General features: G+C 38.9%; 1 protein-coding gene across 1 annotated transcript in view; it reads left to right on the forward strand.

Moving 5' to 3' along the window:
- Window positions 1-25,475, forward strand: part of trabd2a (TraB domain containing 2A) — a 60,852-nt gene that overhangs the window by 21,881 nt on the left and 13,496 nt on the right. Inside the window, exons 3-4 of the mRNA XM_083531116.1 lie at window positions 4,744-4,890; window positions 6,381-6,555. Coding sequence (XP_083387242.1) covers window positions 4,744-4,890; window positions 6,381-6,555 — 322 coding nt within the window. The remainder of the gene's footprint in view (window positions 1-4,743; window positions 4,891-6,380; window positions 6,556-25,475) is intronic.

Below are 25,475 nucleotides of genomic sequence, written 5' to 3' on the forward strand. Positions count from 1 at the left end.
TACTATCACATAATGTGTATAATAAATAACCGAAGCCATTAACAGCAGGCTCTCTCTCTGTCTCTCTTTCTGTCTTTCCCTTTCTCTCCTCCCTTGTTCTTTTATCCTCCCTTTCTATCCTCATAGGTCTGGTTTAAATTAGCCCATACCTTAGTGTCTCTCTCTCTCTCTTTTTCTCTTTCTCTCTTTCCTGAGCAGGCGGTGAATCTCGGGCGCCCGCTTTTCCTCGCATTTTTTGTATTTTATTGCAAACAAGAAACGTTCATGACATTATGTTTCACGATCCGTTTTCCGTGATCTTTTGTGGCGACCACAAAAAATTCGGCATCGGGCTTCGGGCCGGGAGATCCTGGTGCGGATGATGTCACTGGCGTTGCGTGCATGAGCCTTTTCCTTGCTTGTTTGCATTCCTGACTGGTGGAACGGTTGATGTCATGAGAGGGGGTGAGGGCGGGGTTGGGGTGAATTCATGCCATTTAAGTGAGTTAAACAAGTCCACGGACGTGTGATGCGTTTATTAAGAAAGAAGTCGGTGTCTGAAGGGCTGCAGCAATCGGCCGTCACCACAATAATGCCTGCGTATTTGTTTTTCTGTGACGACAATCTGGTCTGAGATAAGACTATGGTTCAACTGAGCATGAGCGAAAAATCTGAGTAAGGGAAAGTGTGACCCTGAGCAAACCACACACCATGAACCTCTACCATTAAGATGTCTGCCACTCGAGCCGTCTCTTTCTGTATCTGAGAAGGATGGTGTGTCTATTAAAGTGGCTTTGTGATCGCTCAAACGATGAAGTCTTGAGTTTCTCGGATAACAATCGATACCTTTTCGTCCGTGCCTCCACTTAAGCGAAACGGAGAGGTGGAACTCTTCATTAGGTGCTTGGCCAAGTATTTAATTCAGTTTAATTCACTTTACTTCTATTGCGCCTTTCACCACAGGACATCGTCTCAAAGCAGTTTTACAGAATGTAAGAATTATAGAACAAAATTTACTTATATTCAAATGTATGTGTATTTATACCCGATGAACAAACCTGGGGCGACATGGGCACGGAAAAACTCTCTTAGATGATATGAGGAAAATACTAGGGCTTGGACCCCCAAATTTTTTATCAGTAACCCACAGCCCTAACCTCTGAGCTTATTACAATGACCTCCTTCTTCTGTCATTCATGAGAGCATCACTGAGACGTTTTAAGGCAGTCTATCAGTATATGTGGAAATTCTGTTTCAGCAGATTTGAAATTGAAAGTATCTGGAAGGATCGCATTTGGTTTACAACCAAAGATTTTTGAATCCAACAGTCGTTAAAAAAACTTGATTCTTTATTATATACAGGTTTTTTTAAATCACAAATACAGATTACTGCCCCCTTCTGGTAGAGTGTTCTTACTTCTCAAGCAACCAAATCAATTAACCGAAATGTCTTGGCCATTCGCTGCTGATTTTGCCACACCTCTGACTCACAGATTGTGACTGGAAATTGAATATTAAAAAAATTATATCACTCTCAATTCCTGCTTCTGTCATGTGATAGTCAGGATTAAATCAGAATCAAAATGTTTCTCAGAAAAAGTCCTGCCTGTAGATCTTTTATTACTTTATGAAATCGGTTTTCTTTGCTTTGTTCTTATATTGTTTTTGTTTTTGAAGGCACTTGGGAGGAAAAAAGTGAGTAGAAGTTTTATTTGCTTACGTCCTCACTTGTTTGCTTTCTCTTGCCCTGGAGAAGTAGCAATTTCCATTACAAAGAATTATTGACTTTCATAGAACCACCGCTCTTTGATATATGGTTCTACTAGTGTTTATACGTGTGTGTGTGTGTGTGTGTGTGTGTGTGTGTGTGTGTGCGCGCGCGCGCTTAAACGAACCCATCGAGGCAGATCACAGCGAGAATATGTAATTCACTCAGTCCGAAGCCTCTTCTTCTCCTTCTCGCCTTTCTCACTCCAACTCTCCCCCACACACTTTTCCTTTCTTTCGCTACTCCTTCATTTTCTAAGAGAGCACCCCCCCCCACACACACACATACACACCCATCCCTCCTTTTCCCCACCCGTGATTTAAGATGCTGAAAGGGGGCTCGGCCCCAGAGCAGATGGGAAAAAGTTTTTTCTGTGGCCGGTGGGGTGGCGATAGGCTAATTTGAGTGGCATAAAGCCGGCCCTCTTTCAAATGCAGAGCAGGGCGCTTTGATGAGCGAGGGATGAAAGTGACGAGAGAGGAGAGCACGACTGGAGGGGGAGAGCTGGCTCTTTGTCCCGGATGAGAAGGCATCTGCCGCCCTCTGGCCCGGACGAGACCCTGAAACAATGGCCGCCAGGGCCAGAGAGTGTCATCACACGACATGAAAAGAGTCCTTCCGCAAGAGAGAGCGTGTGTGAGAGAGTGAGAGAGCGCAGGGAACTCTCTTAAATTCATGTCGAAGCTGAAAGCTTCTCCACAGAGCGGCGTTGTTCACGGTTGGGGGGGGGGGTTTGCGGGGTGGCGTTTGTGAGGTCGGCCGGCGGCGTGATTGATTTTTCCCCGTTGAGAAACAAATAAACTTGTTATTTGGTTGAAGGGATCGCTATTGAGAGCGATCTAAAGAGAATGGTGTGTGTGTGTGTGTGTGTGTGTGTGTGTGTGTGTGTGTGTGTGTGTGTGTGTGTAATCAGAGGCTGCTTGCACATTGCTGGGCCAGTGGGTAAACACAGGCGAATTTCATGGTGAGACAAGAGCGAACTCCTGAAACAGGACCAACAAAAAGAAGAGAAGTAGAACTAATTGAAAGAAAACCAGCACGCTGCCTTTGATCTCAGAGAAGACTCCCTGATGTTAGCACTTTGTTTTTTGGAAACAGAGAAAGAGAGAGAAAGAGAGAGAGGACAGGAGTGGAGAGGGGGGGAAAGCTTTTGTTCCTTGGTTAAGCTTGGATCGGGAAAAGAAAGTGCGAGAAATGAATACTGTTTAAATCTTAGGTCATTCCTTTGCGTAAATACGAAAGGCCGTGGACAAAATAGCGAACGTTCATTGTTGGCGGTTTTTCTGCAGTCAGCACGACATGACAGTCAAAACACGTTGCGTAATCTGACGTGGGGATTATTAATACAGTGTAAAAAAAAACAGGGGATTCACGAGTTGCGCTCATAGAACTAAAAACACATTGCATCATTAAAACAACACGTGGACACCATATTCATTACGCATAAGAATCGCACTTTTACAGCTTCGAGTTGCAGAGTACATTTACATTTACCTTTATGGCATTTGGAAGACTTTTTCGGAGCCACTTACATTTCACTGTATTCATACAACTGAGCAGCGGAGTGGTTTAGGGTCTTGCTCAGGGGTCCAGGAGTGGGAGTTTAAGGAGGCTGGGATTTCAGCCTTCTGATCCAAGTTCCAGTGCCAAAAACCAGAGATGGGAAGTGACAAAGTACAAATACTTCGTTACTTAAGTAGATTTTTCTGGTGTCAGCACTTTACTTCACTATTTATTTTTTACTTTCACTCATACATTTTTTGACAAAAATATCTGTATTTCCTACTTCTTACCTTTTCAAACCAGACTCATTACTTTAGTTTGAATCTATTTGATGACACGATCAATATTTTTTCATCTCATTGTGCTCCATTTTCATCCTCCCACTGGTGTATCATTTCCTGGCTATCACGCACCACAGACGTAGACTAGCCTACGCACCTAACAACCAGCAAGGCAGAAGGCAAAAGAAGTCTGCCTGACGTGGATCTGACAGAGGAAGTCAGCGATGTAAACATTACTGAGAACATATAGTGTTTTTTCAGCCTGAATACATTCATTAGATAACAAAATTCAAAATTCTTTTGTATTAATATATTAATATGATGTGAGGTCCAGTTACCAGCGTGACTCTAAAACAGGTAGTAAAGAAAGAGTCTTTCAAATCATGAGTATCTGTACTTCTATTTGAGTGAAGGATGTGTGCACTTTTGCGACCTCTGGCCTTGACCAGTGTACCAATACCGTCTCTGTTTTTACTTTATCCTGATTTTTGTTTTTCAACAACCATAAGGACACCTACGAGCTCCTGACATGTCCGGTTCCAGCAGCGTTCTGGCATCAGAACCGAACCAATTTTGTTGACCGAGAACCAGATGCTCGGGCTTGGAAAGTGCTCATCAGTGGAAAAGGGGTTATGAGAGACATATTGTAGTATTTTACGATGGAATCTTCTTTATTGGTCACTAGTGCTCGAGTGCTATAAACACCTGTACGATGATTTAGAGACGATTTTTCCATCTATATGATGTTTGATCATTAATTCCTCCACAAGATTCTTATGAGAGGTGGTATCTCAGTGGTTAAGGCATTAGACAATGGACTTGAGAAGACAACAAGTTTAAATCCCAGTACCACCAAGCTGCCACTGCAGGGCCTTTAGCAAGGAGAAACAAGAATGCAAGAAATTTCTACTTTCCATGATCCTTAAGAAATGTAGATAATACAGACTAATGTTAAACAGGTGACTTTTGAAATATTGCATTTGTTTAATTGGGGGGAAGGTGTGAGAAAATCCGAAAGCAAACATTGAAATATTTTTTTTATAATCTGTAATAAACAACTCATGGAAGTTTGTGCAAAGCAAATGGAAGAATGTCGTGCAGACTTTTGTAAATGTGGGACACAAACAGCTCCCTAATTATGGAATCACCACTTAATGGATTGCTTTCTGTGATGTAGTCTCCTAAATTATTTCCTCTTCACGTCTGTTGTAGGTCATTTTCGCCCTTAATCAGACGCTGCTTCAGCAGGAGAGTCTGCGGGCCGGAAGTCTGCAGGTCCCCTACACTACTGAGGATCTCATTAAGCACTATAACTGTGGTGATCTTAACTCCATCATATTCAACCATGACACTTCACAGGTACACACACACACACACACACACACACACACACACACACACACACACACACACACACACACACACACACACACACACACACAGAATTCACTACACATTGCAATAATATAATCATATAAATATAAAACATAAATGCATGATTTAAGAAGATACAGTGTAGAAACTAGTCAAATGATCTGCCAGTACAGTATAATTACACTTGGTAAGATTTCTTTAGCATTAAAACACTTATTTCAAGCTGATTGACTGAAGTTAATTAGTTGATTTAACGAACTTAAAATAAGCTTGTTAATTTTTTTTTTTAACAGTTTGCTTTTCTTAATTTGTGTGCAAAGTTCTTAAACCCAGAGCTAATAAACCAGAGAATTCCTCTTAATTTAAGAATCATCACTATATATTCTGTCTTGAAATACGACAAAGCATTAAACTAAAAACACGATAAGTATTAAAATCAAGCCCACACTTACAAACCTAGTTTTATTTATCAAATGCACATTCATACATATTACGACATGTAGTGAATTGATGACTTATTACGACTGTCCAACATGTAAATTAAAATAGAATAAACAAAAATATAAAGTATAAAAAGTATAGTAAAAGTATAAACTATCTAAACTATAAAAAAAGCTATAAACTACAACTAAACTATAGAAATTGGGATATATATATATATATATATATATATATATATATATATATATATATATATATATATATATACCCCAGTGTGTAGGGCTCTAATTAATTTTAATTCGACCAATTAAAATGAAATAAAATAAATGATTGTCATGAGTTACTCGTGATTATTCGCAACTTTTTTATCTGTTCTAAATTTCACTAAAATTAATACTTTTCAAGTTTTTAATACTCTAATCAACATGGGCAGGGACAAATATAGATGCTTTATGCAAATATATGTTTATTATTAGTGAAACCAAACTCAACATAGAGCTTAATGACAAAATAGTAGATAATGTTTCAAAGTAATTCTTATTAAATATTAAAGTGTTTTAAACTACGTAAATTATAAAGACACCAAACTGAATTTTTGCTATGTTTCTACACGGACGGTTTTCATTGCTGGATTCGTGCATCATGGTGGATTTTGATGCTTTATTTGAGACTTGATAATTTTTTATTTTTTTTACCAGGGTTATATATATATATATATATATATATATATATATATATATATATATATATATATATATATATATATATATATATAAAATCATTAATTGCTAAATAGAACAAAATAAGAAAATAAAATCTTAAAACAATCATAATTTTACAAAATTTGCACAATTCTTGTCTAATGTTCTAAAAGAAGATTAAAAAGATTTTTATGGCTGGAAATAAGATGTAATTCTTGACTAGATGAGGAATTTGCAGTGCAAACGATCAGCACACAAACAGCTACCAAAAGACTGCAAGATGAGCCCACAGTTGGAACCATTTCTTGATTTTTTGGAGGGGTTTTATTTCAGATGCCCAACTTCAACAACGTCACTCTGCCTCCTAGCGAACAGATCACGGCTCAGGAGATCGACAGCTACTTCCGTCAGGAGCTCATCTACAAGCGCAATGAGCGAATGGGAACGAGGGTCAAAGCTCTGCTAGAGGAGCATCCCGACAAGAGCTTTTTCTTCGCCTTCGGAGCAGGTCTGTTCCCCGATTTAGCATTTCTGCTTCTTCAAAATCCACTCTCTCTTTTGTAATGTAGATTATTTTCTTTAGTGATTCGAAGATGCCATTTAATAGGGTTTAACATCATGTTACTCTTGAGAAGTTTGTCAAACCGCAATGGCGAAATTGTGTTTGGGATAAGGTCCATAGGGAGCCTGGTTTTGTTCCGAACCAACATGAACAGAACAATCCATTCACAATATATTCCCCCAGCTCTCATACCCGGTTCAATGAGAGGTCACCTGTAGATCATCAGCAGCTCCAGAGCAAGAGTTACATGAAACAAGCCCCAAATCTGATTATGGCTACTTAGAGCAAATGACTTAAATTCTTTTCATTTTAAGTGGCGCACTCGTGCATGTGGGTGAGAGAGGGCTTAGCGTACCGGCGTTTAACTCAAAACGACTGCGATCTGTTATTGAACTGCTACAGACAGCTAGTGAGGGAATAATAAACGGTAAAGTCGCTCCCTATGACCAGGTCCTGAGGGCCTGAGTTTAACACAGCCGACTTATAGACTCCAGCGATCTGTTTATTGCCATATCATTGGCTTCGTTTAACGCCAAACTGGAAACAGGGGGAGTTTTTAAAACCCAGGAAGTGTGTGAACTTTGGAGAGTTCATGAGGGCAATGTGGAGAGGACTGAAGTGGGATGGAGGAGACTAGAATCTTGGAAAAAACAATTCTTTGCCAGCCAACACTTTTGAAAGGGTACATTTAGAACCCAAATGGGTTTCTTTTGGTTACTACAGGGAATCCTTAACAACCATATAAACCATATAGTGTTTTTCTAGCAGGTCGATCCGTATAGGAAGGTACGAACCCTTAAGTGTTCAAAGAACCTTTGAGAAACCTTATGCTTTATTGCAGAGTTGCAGAGTGTAAAAGGCCACAGTTTCAAAGTTTACATTAGGTGTTACACTCCAGCTCAAGCAGAGTATGACTTCACTCTTCCTGCTAAAGATACTGTACGAATGCTCATTTAACAGAGCTCTTCATACTCCCTGAGAGGAAGATGAAGCTATTTGAGTATGTTTTGAGAACTGAATTGGCTGAAGTGAGTAGCACATATTGGACATCCAATTCCTACAAAATAAAAATCCTAGTGATAATGATAATTAAAAAGTACCATTCATTCTTACTTCATCTCCCAATGATGGTTGTGGACCAACAAGGTTTTAGCATATTAGCAAGATCTGGTAGCCTGACCTTCCAAACCTTTTGGCTTTTCTCAGTAAATTTCCGTAAACACTTTGTTTTTGGAAAGATAGAACAAAAACCTTTGATCCAAGGATGGGACTTCATTGGCCAGTTGTCAGGGTATAAGACAATATTTTAATTTAAATACAGAATTCAAATGTTGACCGACTTGATTGAAATAACTAGTACAGGTTAAAACTCACGGTTGCCAAAAACAAGCTGATTCTTCAAACTTGGGTTTTGGTAGATGATGGATCATCTAAATGTTAAATATGTACCAAGCTGGTGAGTCAGATCGATGGTAAATCTTTACTTTATAAGTAAAACAGTTGCTTATAAGGAAGGGACTTGACTGAACTGCGAACCAGGTTAGTAGTCTGGCTTTGCCTCCGATTTTTCTGCTTTATTTGGACTGACTGGATGGAGTTTTGAATGGACATCTGCGACCAACATCTAGGAGAAACATGCCTCAAAATTACATTTTAAAGCAATTGCTTGAAATGGTAAATCATTGGCCAAGAATTCAATCAGGGGCAAGCCTTGTGATCTGCAAAGTATTATAAAATCAAAGCAAAATTATGTTGTTTTTTTACCCGCTGGACTTTCCCTCTTTTAAAATTCAGCCACCCATCCTGCCTAGGCTTTTCCCAACGAAGCATCTATTTACCTCTGCAAAAAAATGTGATAAGATAAGACGGAAAAACCCCACAAGACAGGGCCGTGTTTACACGTTCCAGGTGTAAGACAATGTGGAACGCATGGCTGACGATGTTAGCGGTTCAGATTCCATCATAACGAAGCACTACTCAGTGGGTTAGATTGCTGATTAGAAAGACCTGCAAGGAATCTGACCAAGGAGTCTAGAATATCACCCTCTAAAGCTGTGTACATAAGGCTGACAAACGCTGGGTTCGTCGAAATGAATCTTGTCATGCCGAGCATATTGTTAGCACCTCTTTACCGAGACAATTAGAGCTCTTTGTTTCATTACTTGGGTTGTTGACACCCTGGGGGGGGGGGGGTTGATAAGAACATTGGCAAGTCCAAACATGATCGGTCTTTAAATGCAAGGTCTAAGATATCGTTCCATTTGTCGATGTTGATTCTATATTACTTGTTACAGTTTTTCTCAGTTGCTTCGGAGCATTTCACGAATCATCCTTAATATTTACCAACCAGTAAGTGCATTACTTAAAAGAGTTTGTACAATCAGCACAACACACTGGATTTCTTGCAAAAGCCTGTACCTTTTTCAAAATCCGTTCATTTCTCAAAGGTTAGTATTTGTGTCAATGAACATCTCAATACCATCAGAATAACAAGTCCTTTTGTCATTGTCCACAAACAAGATCGTCACAATGTTCAGTCACGTTTTCAATATGACGGCGCACGGTTTCAGTATTTAATGATGTAAACAACGGTTTGGATTACAATTATATATAATCTATGAATTTCAACAGCACACATGTATTCATTTGATTTGTATTGATGGCAGCAGACCGGAGAGGATTTACACTTTTACTGTACTGTAATAGTGTCTGTTTGTTTTTTGGTTGTTCATCCATTTTCAGAAATTGTAATTCTTTATATGCACACACATTGAAGGTTCACAAGATTCACCTTTGACCTGTTTTAGAGAGCTAGTTGACCCTTTATTGATCTGATGCCGTACGCCTACATTAGCGAAATGAAAGATTGTTTTGGGGGTTTAAACGATTCAGGTGAATCCAGTATAATATATTTCGATCAACATGACATAAACAACTGATAACAAGCAGACAATTATACACAATCAAGTAAATGAATGTACAAAAGCATTCGCAATTTGATCAACGCAACAAGAAATGCTTTTACGATATGCCCAAGGGACTACATGATGTGGAGGTTGTACAAGTCATTTTGGGAAATCCGTTTCTGATCTCAGTAACGCTTCAAAGCAGCCGAGAAAAACTGTAAACACAAAGCAGGAATAACCCCTATGACCCAAAATGTGTGAATGTTTAGTTTACTGTATTGATGAGGAATTGTCTGGGAGGATTGTGAAACATTGAACTGGTACTTTCTAAGCCGATTTTCAGTGTTATACCCAAATTTGGAGCCATTCTGAGACATCATGAAAACAGACGCAAAATAAAGTTTAGTGGTGTTTGAAGAAAGGATTACCTGACCTGTAGATGACTTCTCAAGCAATCAGACTGGCCCTTTCAGCCAGAAATGCGCTGATTACTGAGATAATGTGATTAGTAATAGGCAGATAGGCAAATACATTGCTAGTTAATACGCAACAAGCGACCAATGGAATGAGGAAAAATGTGATAGACAAAGAGGGGAAGGGGGTGAAAAGGTTCAATTTATGTGTATTTACAGTTTTTCTCAGTGGCTTTGGAGAATGTCTTGAATGTGTGCAAACCAGTAAGTACATTTCTCAAAACAATTACTTTTCTCAAAATCATTAGTTCATCCCTCAAAAGTAAATATTTGTGTCAATGAACGTCTCATTAACATCAAAATAACACGTCATTTTGTTATCGTCCACAAACAATTCGTCACAACGTTCAGTCATGTTTTTTTATATGACGGCGCACGGTTTCAGGGCTTCCGGATGTAAACTACGGTTTGGATTACAGTGACTGTTACAATGACAATTACAAAGCTGAATTTCTTCTGTTTGGCATCTATGAATTTCAACAGGACAAATGTACACATTACTGTATGTGGGATATTGATTGTAAGACACCAGACAGGATTCCCCCTTTTACTGTAGTGTACAAGTGTTCGTTCACTTCCTGTTTTGTTTTTTTAATCCATTTTCAATTGTACTTGTGTTTTGCCAATCAAAGATAGACCCTGTTTAGAGAACTAATCATTGGTCGAACTTGATGCCGTTTACTCGCATTAATGACATCCAAGATTCATCTGCACAATTCATCAGTTCAAGACACATTTACAAAAAAAAGTCAAAATAGAAATTTCAACTTTACATATTATGACATTATAACCATTTTGCATTCAATATCTGATGCAGTGAACCGATGCCGAGATGTTTCGGGGGTTAAAAATGTTCAGGGGAAAACCAGTATAATATTTTCTATTAAAATGACAAACAATTGCTAATGTACTAAACAGCAGACAATTTGACCCGATCAATTAAATGAATGTACCAAAAAATTCACAATTTATTCAAAGTGACGGGAAATTCGCTTTTATGATGTGCGCAAGTGACCGCGCGACGTGGAGGTTGAACAGGTATTTTTTTAAGGATTTTATTTCTGATCTGGAAAAACGCTCAAAAGCAAATGAGAAAAACTGTAAATATAAGAATATTTTACTATTCTGATGATTATTCTGATCTCTGTCATATCCATACCCATCCCTTTCTATCTTATTTTTTATATATATATATATATAAATGTTATAGTATAGTATATTTTTTCATTTTGATATTTTATACTTTATAGTTATACTTTCAATTTTTTTTCCAGCATAATTTCAATTTTCGTTTTCATTCAATTTTGTTGGAAATGTTGGAAAGTCCTAAAAATCATGTCACTACATGTCGTACTCTGTATGAATGTGTATGTGACAAAAATATATATTTTTTTATTTGATTTAATTTGATTTGATTTGATTTGATTAGCAGCTTAAAATCTTAAAATGGGATTTAAACCCCATGGCTTGAGATGAGTTTAAACTACTTTGGATCCACAATCAGATACCAGAAATCCTGATACCGTTAGAACCAGGTAGCCAGATTTTGTATTATTATTATTATTATTATTATTATTATTATTATTATTATTATTATTAACCCAGATTTACTGTCTGAACAATTTCAGAAAGCTTCAAGTGATTCATAGTCTACAGATTTCCAAATATTGATTCTATGCCAATTGTATATATGGTTTTCATATCGGTGGTACAAGTGACTCACTGGTACAAGTACCCATTTGTGTGTGTGTGTGTGTGTGTGTGTGTGTGTGTGTGTGAGCAGTCTGCTGAGCTACAGGAAGTGTTTGAGTGAAAGCAGAGACAGGGCTAATAGGGCAGTCCCTAACAAGGACTCTGTTTCATGGCCTGGTCCTGGGGGGTTTGCTTTACAAGGTTCTGAGTGCAGCGAGGTGAGGGAAATGATCTCAACCCCAATCACCCGAAGCCATGCAACCTGACCTTCTCCCCGAGTCTAACGTTGATGTTGAACGGTCTTGTACGATAAGTCAAACCAATAAGTCGTATTAGCAGTCAGACTTTTGCATCCAATAAACTCAGAAGTTTGCATTTAATCAGAGGAACTCAGAGATTTGAAACTTATCCAAAAAAATGACTTTACCAACTTGTCAAACAACTTTGTAATTAATTTGATTGATACAGAATTTTGGCAGATAATAAAAATTAATCCTGAACTTCCCGATTTTAAATCAGGAATTTCCCAAAATGCCCCCCAAAAATCATACCTGACAAACAAAAACCTCTCCTCACAGACATTGTCAGGTTCTGACATGCACTAACCCACGGTCCAACCTCTATTTTCAGCATGTCCTGTTTACCCCAAACAAATGTTTATGGCACTATAAATATTCCGAAATGCGGTTCCATGAAATATGGTGTTTGTTTGCGACTCTGAGCTATTTACGCACCAAGGAATTTCTCTCACGCTTCATTCTGAAGATAGTCAACAGAAAACCCAAACCAGGGTGGTCATTTTCTCCTTCAGTCACTTTTTTCTGTCTCACCATCCTCTACTGCAGGAATGTATGGAATGTCAGTGAAATTAGTATGGATTGATGTTGCAGTTATGCAGAGGGTGACCTAAAGCAGGCTGAGGGACAGGTTATAGGTCACAGCCCCAGTTTTATCGAGGGAGATGGAAGGTAATGTTGCAGAAGGACCCAGACGTGTACTTGGACTGGCAATTTTTCATCTGAAAGTGTGCTTGAAGTGGGCTTGGACATCCAAATGCTGTCGATCAGAGGTCCCCAACTACTGGGAAAGTACTGGACGTATAACTGGTTGTGGAAGAGTTGTTACTGGGTCGCAAGAACATTCTGGGGGAAAATATCTATATAATGTTATAATGTTAATGGACAGTTTACATTTTTTAAAACAATTTTAAGTAAAATGCCTGATTGGTTTAATTAATGAAATAAAATATATAAAAAGAAAATATAATAAATCTAATTCATTCCAATACACTTTTTAATTATATTGATTAAATTGAGTAATCGATAAAATAGACACAAATTTAATTGTTAAAAAAAAAAAATTGGAAAAATGTTATCAAATAGTTTACATTTGTTAGACCCCATTTGGGTAATACAGGGGTGTTTATAAGTGTGTGCGTGTGTGTGTGTGTGTGCGTGTGTGTGTGTGTGCGTGTGTGTGTGTGTGTGTGTGTGTGTGTGTGTGTGTGTGTGTGTGTGTGTGTGTTTAGTTTCAGTATACTTTAACAAATATCTGCATTTAGGAAACACACAAGATATTTTAAATATTTAAATATTATGTATTTATTTATTCAGTATATTTATTCATAAATGAATAGTTTCTTGCATCAATTATTCATTTATTCATTCATTCATTCATTCATTCACTCCCTCGATATGTGGAATTGTGAGGAATTTCTCCTTTTATTACAAATTTTTGGAGTTGTTCTTAAAACGCAAAAGAATCCATATCGCTAGACTGTACGTAAAAACGTTGGCAATGACAGGAAGTCATCGCTTTTGCACATGCGCAACAAATATATATATAGGGCTGTCAGTTGATTAAAATAATTAATCGTGATTAATCACATGCTTGTCATGAATTAATTTGTGATTAATCTCAACTTAATCACACATTTTTATCTGTTCTTAATGTACTCTAAATGAATACTTTTTAAGTTTTTAATACTCTAATCAACATGGGCGTTAACAAATATAGATGCTTTATGCAAATCAACTTAGAGCAGGAAAACAAAATATTCTTGTAAATGTTTTAAAGTAATTATGATGTTTTACATTTTGTAAATCATCAGAACACAAAACGAAATTTTTGCTATGTTTCCACACGGACGGTTTTAATTGCCGGATGTGTACATCATGGCGGATTTTGGTGCTTCATTGAAGACTTCATCAGGCGCATCAGTAACACAAATGTTTAGTGATATAAAAAGTTGAAATATTTTTTTCATTTTTATGTAAATTATTATTATTTTTTTTATATCTGAGTAAAGAAAGGACTTAGTGAATAAATGTGTATTTGCATTTAAGGTTTTAATTTGACCTCTTTCATATATATTTATTTATATTTGTACAGAAATAAAACAGAAATGCACGCTGCATGAATTGTGTGTTTAAAAATCACGTGTTTATTTTCCATTCATTCTGAAAGCCCTTAATATAAAATAATTTATAATATGTTTTTATATATACATATATATACAACCCCCGATACACACCCCACTAGATGGTTAACAGGAATATTTTCAAACCGAACCTAGGCTGTTTCATTACAGAATGTTGTGAGACTCCTCAACAACTACTCAAATGTAAAAAAAAGTGACAAACTTACAGCACCCTAATCATAAATCACCAACAAATGATATATTTGATATATTTCGTTTCTCAACAACACTCAAAACATCGTTAGATATGGCACTGCTTTGTGCCGCAGCTTTAGAAGAATTCAGGCCTAACAAGGCTTTCATTCATAAATCTGATCATAAAGCCGAGCTATTTCAGCCATTTAAATTTACATGCATTTTGACAGCTGAAAAACACTAAGCTGTGGGAGACATGTGGAAATGTTTAGAGATCTGAGTAACTCTATACAGGTACCTGATCATACACTCGTTTGAGTTGTACGGTGTCTTTTGTCATTTTTTTGGCTCTCTATACTAGTAAGAACAGATTACAAGTAATGGATTCCTGCTATAGAGAACCGTCACGAGCGAGAGAAGAGCCGATCGGCTGCTCGAACCCTTAGTTGACAAACCACAAATTCAAATATTTGCGGGCTTGTAATTGCAAGCGCGGTTGTACGCCTCAGTGTTTACGTTTGGGATCTTGTATTCTTTTCACACACAATTAAATTCCCTTTTCGGGCGGCTCCTCGGAAGACGTGCACTTCGAAGCGAAAGCCCGGGTTAGATCTGGCAGGCTGAAATGTGTTGTGCGGCATAAAAAGTGTTTGACATTTGCGCTGTTGAACCGAGGCCTTTTGATTTCCCTCAGGGTATGTGAACGTTTTATCAGACACCCAAGTGCCTCTCCAGTTTGGAGAGGTCTTTTATTTATATTTTTTATATTGAGCATCGTACAAAATGACTTCAGTAGCTAAAAATGCCCCAGTCACCCCCCATCACCCCAAAATGGGCATTAGCGTGAAGGGGACGGGCGCAGCACGAAAGCCAGCGTTCCAGACTCACTGCTCTTTACGAGGGTTGGTGTTTTGCAGCGGGGTGATTTATCGGTGTGAGAATGACTGTGAAACCGTTTACGAGCGTCACATACGTATCGCTGTAGCCTGGAAACACTTCCACCGCCGACGGCACCGAGGTGGCAACATGGCGCCGGCAGGGCGCCAAGCAGGTGCCGACAAGATCGACCCGTTTTACAGGTCCCAATTCTGCTCCCCCGGCAGCTTCGTATACGGATTCATTTCCTGGCATTTTACAGGTTTCATATTAGCGGTCCTGGCTAATCCTACTTGCAGACTTGGCAGCAGAGTCACTATCAGAGGCTGGAAAGAATTCAGAATTAAACAGAAATATGCACACCGGCAGAAGGTGACCGCCATTATCTCATGGGCTGAATTTTCAAGCATCGTCGATCCACCATGTGTGCACGCTAACGACGAAACTATGCAGCGCTAGCAAGCCTCAACATCCCTCCCTCTGATTAAAGGCACAAGCTGGATCCAGTTCACCTCCACACTTTGACCTCGGCACCACCCGAAGCTGTGGCTACACGCACCTGGTATAGGATTTTATTTTCTTTGCCCTGAGCCACCTTCCAAGAAGTTGCCCCCGAATAGTCACGGCTTTATTATAAAGAGGGAAGAATTCCATATCTGGTTATTAGCGGCTCACGCAAAGAAGCAGCAGGATTGTTTGGGCCCTTTTAAGTCTGGAGGTCGGATTGCTACGAAGTAAAGACAGCGCGATAAAGCCGCTCCTCGGGCCGTTTATGGCCTGCTTTTCAGTCGCTTGAAGGCACTTTTACCCCCTCTCTCCCCTCTTTGTTTCAGAGAGCCTTTAAGACTGTAGGATTATGCTGGCTTTATTGGATTCTCTTAATAAAGTGCAGGAGCAGTGGGGTCAAAGTGCAGAGGTGCCTCAGAGTCTTTTTTGAGGATCACCATGTGTTGCGTTTACAAACCCAGATTTCAGGAAAGATGGTAGAGTTGTTATAAGAATGTCATTACATCATGAATTCATTGTGTTTATTTTTAGGGCTGGTAAGATACCCATACGTACGGCTACGTGAATATGAGGTATCACAACACTACAGCAACTGAGGCGTGTCCTGAGAGTCACATAGAATACAGATTAACATGGCAGAGGCAGAGCTGTAACTTCCTGCAGACAGAACAGAAAAAAGAAAGTCTGGTTTTGTTTAATCTGTTTTCTTTCATTTTTTTTTTCACTACAAAGGCCTGTTTGTGAAAGGGCTGTGCGTTAGAAGTCAGAAGGCACAGTGAATCGCATTATGTTGACTCGAATCGAAATCGGATCATGCTACATCATAATGGGGGTGAATCATATCAGTAGCTGCTTGATTTATGTCTTTAATGTATAAATGTGTAAATGTGCATCTCTATAACTGAGGCCGTTGCGATTCGCATCTCGATGCAACATCCTTAGTGTTTATTAGTTCGATGCTACACAAATATCAAACCAAATTTAAATCTAATATCTAAGTCCATCATCGCCATAGCAACAAGAAGACCGAAACTCTTGTCAATCTTGAGTAAAATCAGTCAATAGCGTTAGGCCGTCATGTTAGCCAAGTGTTTATTCAGAAAAATATTCAAAGTTCTATCAGTCAGATATGAGCAGATGATAAAGCTGCATTTCAGCACAAATTTGCAAACAAACAGTTTGAAGGCGAAACGCATTGCATCGATGAAATTGTGTTTCTTTGTGAAAGCACAGAGAAGGAAATGGTTTTGTAAAAAACGCACGCAGAAAAGAGAAACCTGGACCGACTACAGTGCACTTCTTAATCAGTAAAGCATGGCCTGGCGAATGCTGGAGCATATTAATACTTGCTGGCGCTATAGGAATCTCTGCTATCATTTAGTTATGTGTTGTATATTGGATCCTCACATGCAGTGCAATGAATTATGGGTTTTTTAGGGGTACTGGTTAAGTAGCAAAAGTCTTATTCGATCAACAATCAACAGCATCAGATTGGCGGAATGCAAAGCCCTGACTACATTCACTGAAAAGCTGGAAAAGCATAAAAACTGTGCACTTAATTTAACACTTGTGATCACTCACTCACACACACACACACACACACACACACACACACACACACACACACACACACACGCACACACAAATACACACACACACACACACACAAATACACACACTTTGGATAAAAAACCAAAGGCAGTTTCCTGAGCGTGTATGGAATTTCTGTCCATCAGCATTAGTGTTCTTAGCGACGCTGCCACCATCATGCTGACTCGACAGATCTGACGCCGGGATTAAAGCCGCTTTAAACGGCGTCCTGGCCAGGACGCCAGATGACACACTCACGCAGATCGATCGGCTCCTGTTTGTTTTAGCTGGAAGGTTTACGCTGAGCTTGTTCCTATTCTCATCTCCTTCTTTCCCTTTTATGTAAGTTTTGGGCCATTTTATTTTGCCTGGGGTTGGCAGAGAGAGACGGTGTGTGTGTGTGTGTGTGTGTGTGTGTGTGTGTGTGTGTGTGTGTGTGTGTGTGTGTGTGTGTGTGTGTGTGTGTGTGATGAGATGTGTACCACCACGCAGATTCAAAAGGCAGACTGTACCACCACAAACGCATAGGCCACACACACGAATAAGTACAGCCAATAACAACAATGACACTGCTCTCTGGTATGATGTAGATCAGCAGTTTCAGATCAGACAGGCAGGCAGGCACACAGACAGACAGGCAGACAGACAGACAGACAGACAGACAGACAGACAGACAGGCAGGCAGACAGACAGGCAGGAAGACAGGTAGGCAGGCAGGCAGACAGACAGACAGACAGACAGACGGGTAGGCAGATAGATAGATAGATAGATAGATAGATAGATAGATAGATAGATAGATAGATAGATAGATAGATAGATAGATAGATAGATAGATAGATAGATAGATAGATAGATAGATAGATAGATAGATAGATAGATGTAACCATTTTAGCTAGCTAGAACATCAGCTAGCTGGGTGGGTCAGCTAGCATACACACTTTTTTGTAAGTTTTAAACAGGAAAATATAAGGAACTTTGTTTCAACAAAAATCTGATCAGCCACTGTAATAAAGTCAACTAATAAAAAGGTATTTATGGATGGAGGTATTTCACATCTTTCAGGTCACTGCTAATAATAACTTAACGCAAAAAGTTAAGATGAGGTAGATATGTGCAGTGCTGTGGAGAATGATGCTGCTTGAATTTATTCTTTGTCCTTATTTATTTTTCTCTTTTATTCTGTATTAAAAGGAGCCCAAAGAAGGAAATGACATTCGTTTTACATAAACCCAATGTAAAGCGAGCGTGTTGCGCATGTTTAATCCCAGTCTGGTGAAGGAAACCAGGTGAATGATATTTGAGATTTGGCTCTTGGTGGCGCAGCACTACTTTCATTCATCTCTGACTCTGGTACTGGCTGCTGTTTGAAAGCTGTACTTAAAGCAGATGGAGCACTTCAGGTCGACTCTCATTTGAAACCATGCCCATGTAAAGTCTGCGTCGTCGTCGCGAGGAGAGAGAGCGTCTGCTAGCATTTTCTCGTCTCTTTCGTGTTTTTTCGAACACTGGAACGGCCTGAGCTTGCCTTGTCCACCACTATTAAATAAAACGATAGATAGATAGATAGATAGATAGATAGATAGATAGATAGATAGATAGATAGATAGATAGATAGATAGATAGATAGATAGATAGATAGATAGATAGATAGATCTCTCGTCTTGTTGCAATATTTTCTGATTTGCACGTTTACCCTATATTTTATCCATTCATAGTTACATTCAGCTCTTTGGTTCTTGGTTGAACAAAATGCTTCCAATCCAAGGGCTGCTGTGAGTTTTTCTTTGTCTCTTTGTATCATGTTTTGGCATCACACCTATGCTTTTCCACTCGGCCGTGCTCTGCGAATCGAAAACAGAACACTTGGGTATCTTTTCCATCTCCGTTCCTGTGAAGTGAAAACTGAACTGATGATCAGACTCAAAAGGTGTTTTTGGATAATGAGGCGTTAGGGTTCCTGAGTTTTGTTGTTGACGGCATTTTCTGTAGCCTCGTGCTGTGGGATTCCTGGACACTTTCATTGGGACTCATGAGAGCATGAGACAGGTTTTCAGAGAGCTCAGGGAGGAATGTCTTTACCGGTGAGCTTCGGGGTAGGTTCAAGATGCTATCTGCGCCTGCCTTCGCGTGCATTCCTTAATAAAAACAGATATAACTGATATGCCATGTTCTGAAGCAAGGACAATTCAAAACGATAATATTTCTATAGCGCTTTTAACAGAGTGGGACTATTATTAGAGTAGTGCAGTTTGTAGAGCAGTAGAGATTTACTGTCCTCTGAAAAGAACTCACCATACAGCCGTTATTGTCAAAATAACTGCCAACAAAAGTGAGTACACCACTAAGAGAACATTTTGTTTGAGCACCATTGCGGTGCCTTAATCCTTCTGGGCATGGACATTCACCAGAGCTGCACAGGTTGTTGCTGGGATCCTCTTTCACCTTACTACTAGATAGATAAATAGATAGATAGATAGATAGATAGATAGATAGATAGATAGATAGATAGATAGATAGATAGACAGATAGACAGACAGACAGACAGACAGACAGACAGACAGACAGACAGACAGACAGACAGACTCCTGAATACACAAAGCCAAAAACCATCATAGTCAACTTAATCCCTGGATGTTTTCGTCATATTGCAAAATAAAACAATCTTTTATTAATCGTTTATTAAAGTAAATTTTAAATTCCATTTTTTTCTTTTCCATGCATTGGCCCGTGTCGGAACGGAAATTGTTGCTACAATCGTTTTGTGCCGGTGCCTCAGACCTGTCAGTAGATTGTTAGCCTAGCAGCAGCTCCCCATTTTTCACACTAACCACCATCCGGTTAGCGGAGATGGATTCGTTTAAAAGATTGATTTAAACCACAATGAACAACGTTTCTTTGATAGCACTGCAGGAAACCGCAAAAAAAAAAAAAAAGATCCAACAAAAATATGTTTAGTTTTCCTGCTATTTATCAGTGCTGCTCTTTCTGAAGTTTGCTTGATTGTTAATAAGATTTTGAGTGCTGTCCTGTAACCGATGGAATCGTGATTTCAGAAACCGATGCCATGGACGTTAACAAGCGCGTATTAGCGGGATGCTAAAACAACATTCAGGAGGTTTTATTTGGCTCGTTCGCCGCCTTTTGGATCTTTGCTTGACTTTGTGCAGTGCTTACCTCTGCAATCTCAATAAGCCAAGACAGAAAAAAAGGTACTTATGTCAAGTTCCAAAAGGCTCCAATAACAACAAGCCATTTGAAGCCATTCAAATCACAGCAGAAGACCTCAGGCGTGGAGGAAGCCCCCGTGTATCTCAGACATTTCCTAGTAATATTTACTCAATCCACGTTTTGGCACACTTCGAGCTCAACGTTTTGCGGACAGACTTCTTCTGTAATATATCATTAATTCCGTTTCCCACTTTAAATAAAAACTAGCTTAGAGTTTGGTTCAAAGGGCAAGACTCCTCCAGACACTGTTATTCCATAGTCATGGAATCCAGCTCCAGAAAAACTTTGCTAACGGCTTAATATTTCGTCTAGCTGTACATCTATCAGGCCTCAGCAGCACTCAAAACGTCTTAGCGGTATTCTCAGGTTTCGTTCATGTTTTCGAGTCCTTTCACTAACTGCTCGGCTAGCAATGAACGCCATCATTTCTTCGGGCAGCGATATTCATGAAACCCTCTCTAACCAGCTATAAATTTTCTGAAAGTTACACGGCTATAAATTTCGCCCGAGCCAACCCCTTGTCCAAGGACCAACAATTACTGTTGATCTTTTAGATGCTAAAGTGGTTATTTTGACCTGTTGGCTGGTTACATCTGGCTACAGTATCCCCTTAGCCTAGCACTGACTGGTTATGGGGGGAGGGGGGCCTTCAACCTGTCGTTAGCCTGATTGAGGTCAGTTAAGGGTTAGACCAGGAGCCAGCCGGTCCAAGTTGTTAAATATCAAAGGCTGACCTCTTAAGCTGGGTGAGAGTTAGCAAGTAGTGCACACATTCAGGGCAATTTTATGGTTTGTGTATAAACTCAAGCAAAAACACAATACTTGGTTGCTCTGTGTGCTAGCATTAACGACGATTTGTCCTGCAGTACTGGATCCTATTTTGAAGAACAGAGCTGCGGTAAAAATTATATTCATATATTTCCTAAACTCTGGGATTGTTTGATTGGACTGGGGAAAAAAATCCTGATTGTCCATCCAGAGAACGAAAATAACGACCGTGGTTTCGCGAGTCCGTAATCAGCCCATGTGCACAAAGCTGGATACGGGCTGTCACGGTATGTGCATTAGCATCAAAGTCCTCTCCAGCAGTCCTAGTGGGTGGTACGATACGATGCGTGATGAATAAAACAGGCCCGACGCTGCATGTCCGCCAAGCACTAAAATACCTATTACAAGTGGCATCTGCTTAATAGTAGTGAAACGCATACCGCCTCTCACTGCTAGCGTGTGCAGAGCGCATGCCGTGATTTTTCAATTATTCTGCCCCCTCTTTTCCGTTCCCTCTCTTCTGGGGCCTGTTATTAGCTTCTGACTGACATGTAGAGGAACCTAGCCTTCATGTTGTCCATATGAATTGTATGTGGTTAACATCTAGCAAGCTGTCAAACCAAATAATATTTCTTTTGGATGTAACATACCAGTGTGATGGGGAGACTCGAAGGAGGGATCAGGGTTTTTTTTTTTTATTAAATATTTATTCCAAATGAACAGATAATGCCTTCAGATCCTAGTTTTTACCAGAAAAGTTCCCTAGACATCTGGTTGAGACTTTTTTGACATTTTTATTGAAGGGGAAAGGGATCTTGAGGGAGCGAAAGGTTTGTAAAATTAAGCAATTAAGAATTCATTCATCCTTAGTAACTGCCTGGTCAGGAATGCAGTGATTTTGTAATTTGGAAGAATTTTACCAACTACATTTGTTAGATCTATTTTGGGTAAACAAAAAGATTCAGCAACAGGTTGGAGCCACGCCCACTTCATTTTAAATACAGTTTTTAGATCTTGTCATTATGTTACACAGCTGTTCTTGTTGTTTACATGACACAACAGCTAGCCCGGGGACGAAGACATAAAACCAGCCAAACTCAATTCTATACATTTATTTCCACGTTCTCAGATACCCTGTGTATTGGGAGGCTCTTGTGGTCTTCTGGCTATTTCCACCACTGCCAGCTGAAAGTACTGCTGCTACTTCAAAGATAGATGTGATGGATGTATCATTGACTTCTAACCCCAGTCAAAACTAGCGCTATCTAAATAACCCACAGAAACACATGACCTCTCTTCCGTATGTTTACACAGGTTCTCCTGCCCGACCTTCAGATCATCAGATGTTTGACTTTCGGCTCCTCCAGCGTTCTCACAAAAATGTGAGAAGCAGGATTGTATCCTGATAAGGATTATCAGTGTAGGAAATGAACATTAGGGTTTATACTAAAATCTTTTATACCTTTATTCGTCCCACAGTGGGAAAATTTCTGATACAAGTTGATACCGCCTTTTATACCAGTTGTTGATTCTGATTGGTTAGAAATAAAAAAAATAAAAATTAAGATTTAAATTTTTTTGAGGGAGGTGGTAACAGTGGTTAAGACTCAGGGTTACTGATCAGAAGGTCAGGGGTTTAAGCCCCAGTATTGCCAAGCTGCCATGCTTGGGGCCCTTGAGCAAGGCCCTTAGCCCTCTGTACTCCAGGGGGGCTGTAACATGTCTGTAACTTGTGCTCTGACCCCGGATATCTAACATCACTGGGTTGCAAAAAAACAATTGCACTGTGCTGTAGAGTTTGTGACAAGTATAAAGCACATTTTTTTCTTTCTTTCTTTCTTTCTTTCTTTCTTTCTTTCTTTCTTTCTTTCTTTCTTTCTTTCTTTCTTTCTTTCTTTCTTTTGAATTCACTTGTTTCTATACAGTAAATGTGCTGAAAAGCTTTTGTGTTTTTTGCATTTAGAGTCTCTAGTATCAGTGTCATCACTTTGTAACAGTTTGAAAAAGTCTGGTAAAGCCAGAGATATAATCCTAATACTTAATACTGATACACCACGATTGATTATTTTTGATATGGCAGCCTTTTTTTTTTAACGGAAAGACAAGGATTTTTGAATCGTAAATGATCGTTTTTAGATTTTTTGTACTTGGGATTAATAACAATAATATCAATAACACAATGATTATCTATTCATTCCTCCTTGTACCACTTTTTCTCTTGAGCACCGCCAATCTCTCTCTCAATCTCTTTAAAAAAAAAATTTCATCCCTGTCTGTCGCTCTTCTTGCACGTTCCCATCAAATCGACATGTCAGAACTCCAGCAGGAGCTACATACACAAACAGCCTTCACGAGCCCTTGCGCCAAAAAAAAACAACAAAAAAAAAAACAGGCAACGCAGGCACTCGCTATTTATTTATATAGCACGGCCCCTTTCACAAGTCCTAATATAAATATTACACGACATGGAAAAGAGACTCAATTTAAAACGTGCCACTCACGCTAATAATCGGCGTAAGGCCTCGAAGGACACTGGTTGCTTTCTGAGGCTCTGGTGTGTATAGAGAGAGAAAACCTTGGACGTGCTGAATAGCACTCAGTGATCGAACAGCCTTAAGAAAACAGCCCCGTCCACGTGCTGCTAGAGCGCGAAGCAAAAGGGAAGTTTTGAATAAACGCTTTGAAGGCCATATCTCTAGCATCTTGCTCGCTAGCATGAACACGACAGTCGGAGCAACAACAGCAAAAAAAAAGCTAGGAATGTGTCACATTGAGTGGATAAGCATCTCTCTCAACTCGGTTATTCTTTTCTTGGAGTTCCAGTTTTGGTTTTGCTAATTAAAGCCTTGACTAGCATGATTAGCTTCCATTAGCCACAGATTAATTAACAGTTTTTTACTATACAGGAAAATGTGTTGCAGAACGCAGTGAAATTGTTGTCAGTGAACAAATAAAATATATTTTTATTTCTTTAAATAACAAAGCAATTATTTCTCTCAAAGCTTACTGGATCACGGGCTATGTTGTCAAGCCAATTAGCGAGCTCCATCTGCAGGCGTTACCTGTTCTCCAGTAGCAAGGGACAGTTGTAAAGTGTGGCCTGTGTGGCTCAGGAGCATGTGCAAAGTTTAACACACTTGCTTCATGCACACAGTCTCGCACTTCATTAGCTGTGTGAAAATTTAACACAACAACTAGCCTAACACACACACACACACACACACACACACACACACACACACACACACACACACACACACAAGCTTCTAGCACTAAAGATGAGCTACATCACAAAAAACTGTGTACAGATTGAAGTTCAGTGAAGTAAAGACAAGGCAAATTGGCTCTGTCTGAGTCGCTCTGAGACCCTCGGGAGTTATCTGGCAGTTAACACTGGGTTTCCTGTCAGGAAAGGTTCCATTTAGAATCCATTAACAGGTAAAAATCTTTAAGCAGTCCCAAGAACGTCTCTGTAACCCATTTCAGCATAATTAATTAAGAAGCTTCATTAGTTTAGTCACCTTCAGGTTTCGGCAGACCTGAGTGGGAGTCTGAGACCTTTAAAGACCTTTTCAAACCTTTATATTGTAAGCAGAAAAAACCCATTAAAATAAAACAAATAAATAATAAACAGGTCAAATTATTAACCGTTCACTTTTGTTTGTTCAATCCTTTTTTATTTGTACATTTTATTTTTTTAAATGACCAAACACTTCACAGACAAAACAAATAATTAATAAACAAAAATGCCAAATAAACAATAAACAGACAACAATAGAAAATACAAAGAAACAATAAAGCAATATATATATATATATATATATATATATATATATATATATATATATATATATATATATATATATATATATATATATATATATAAACAAATTAAGGTAACACAAAGGCAGACACAATCAACAAAAAATAATATACAATAAACAGACAAAATAAACAAAAAACTGACCAAATAAATAACAGCTAAAATTAATTATTAACAGGCTAAATAAACAATAAGCAGTCAAAATAAATTATTAGTAAATGAAATAAAAAGCACCTAAAACATTGTGAAAGAAAAAAATTTGAGAGATGAAAGTAAATGTAATACAATGAGATGAATATCTTTTTTGAAAGTTAGCGAGACAAAAATGAAGAAAACGTAATCATATGGGGAAAAAAAGGAAAAGGAAAAAGGAAAGGCAGAGTGTACAA

Source organism: Silurus aristotelis (genome assembly GCF_946808225.1).
Source record: "Silurus aristotelis genome assembly, chromosome: 26".
In the NCBI taxonomy this organism is placed as follows: domain Eukaryota; kingdom Metazoa; phylum Chordata; class Actinopteri; order Siluriformes; family Siluridae; genus Silurus; species Silurus aristotelis.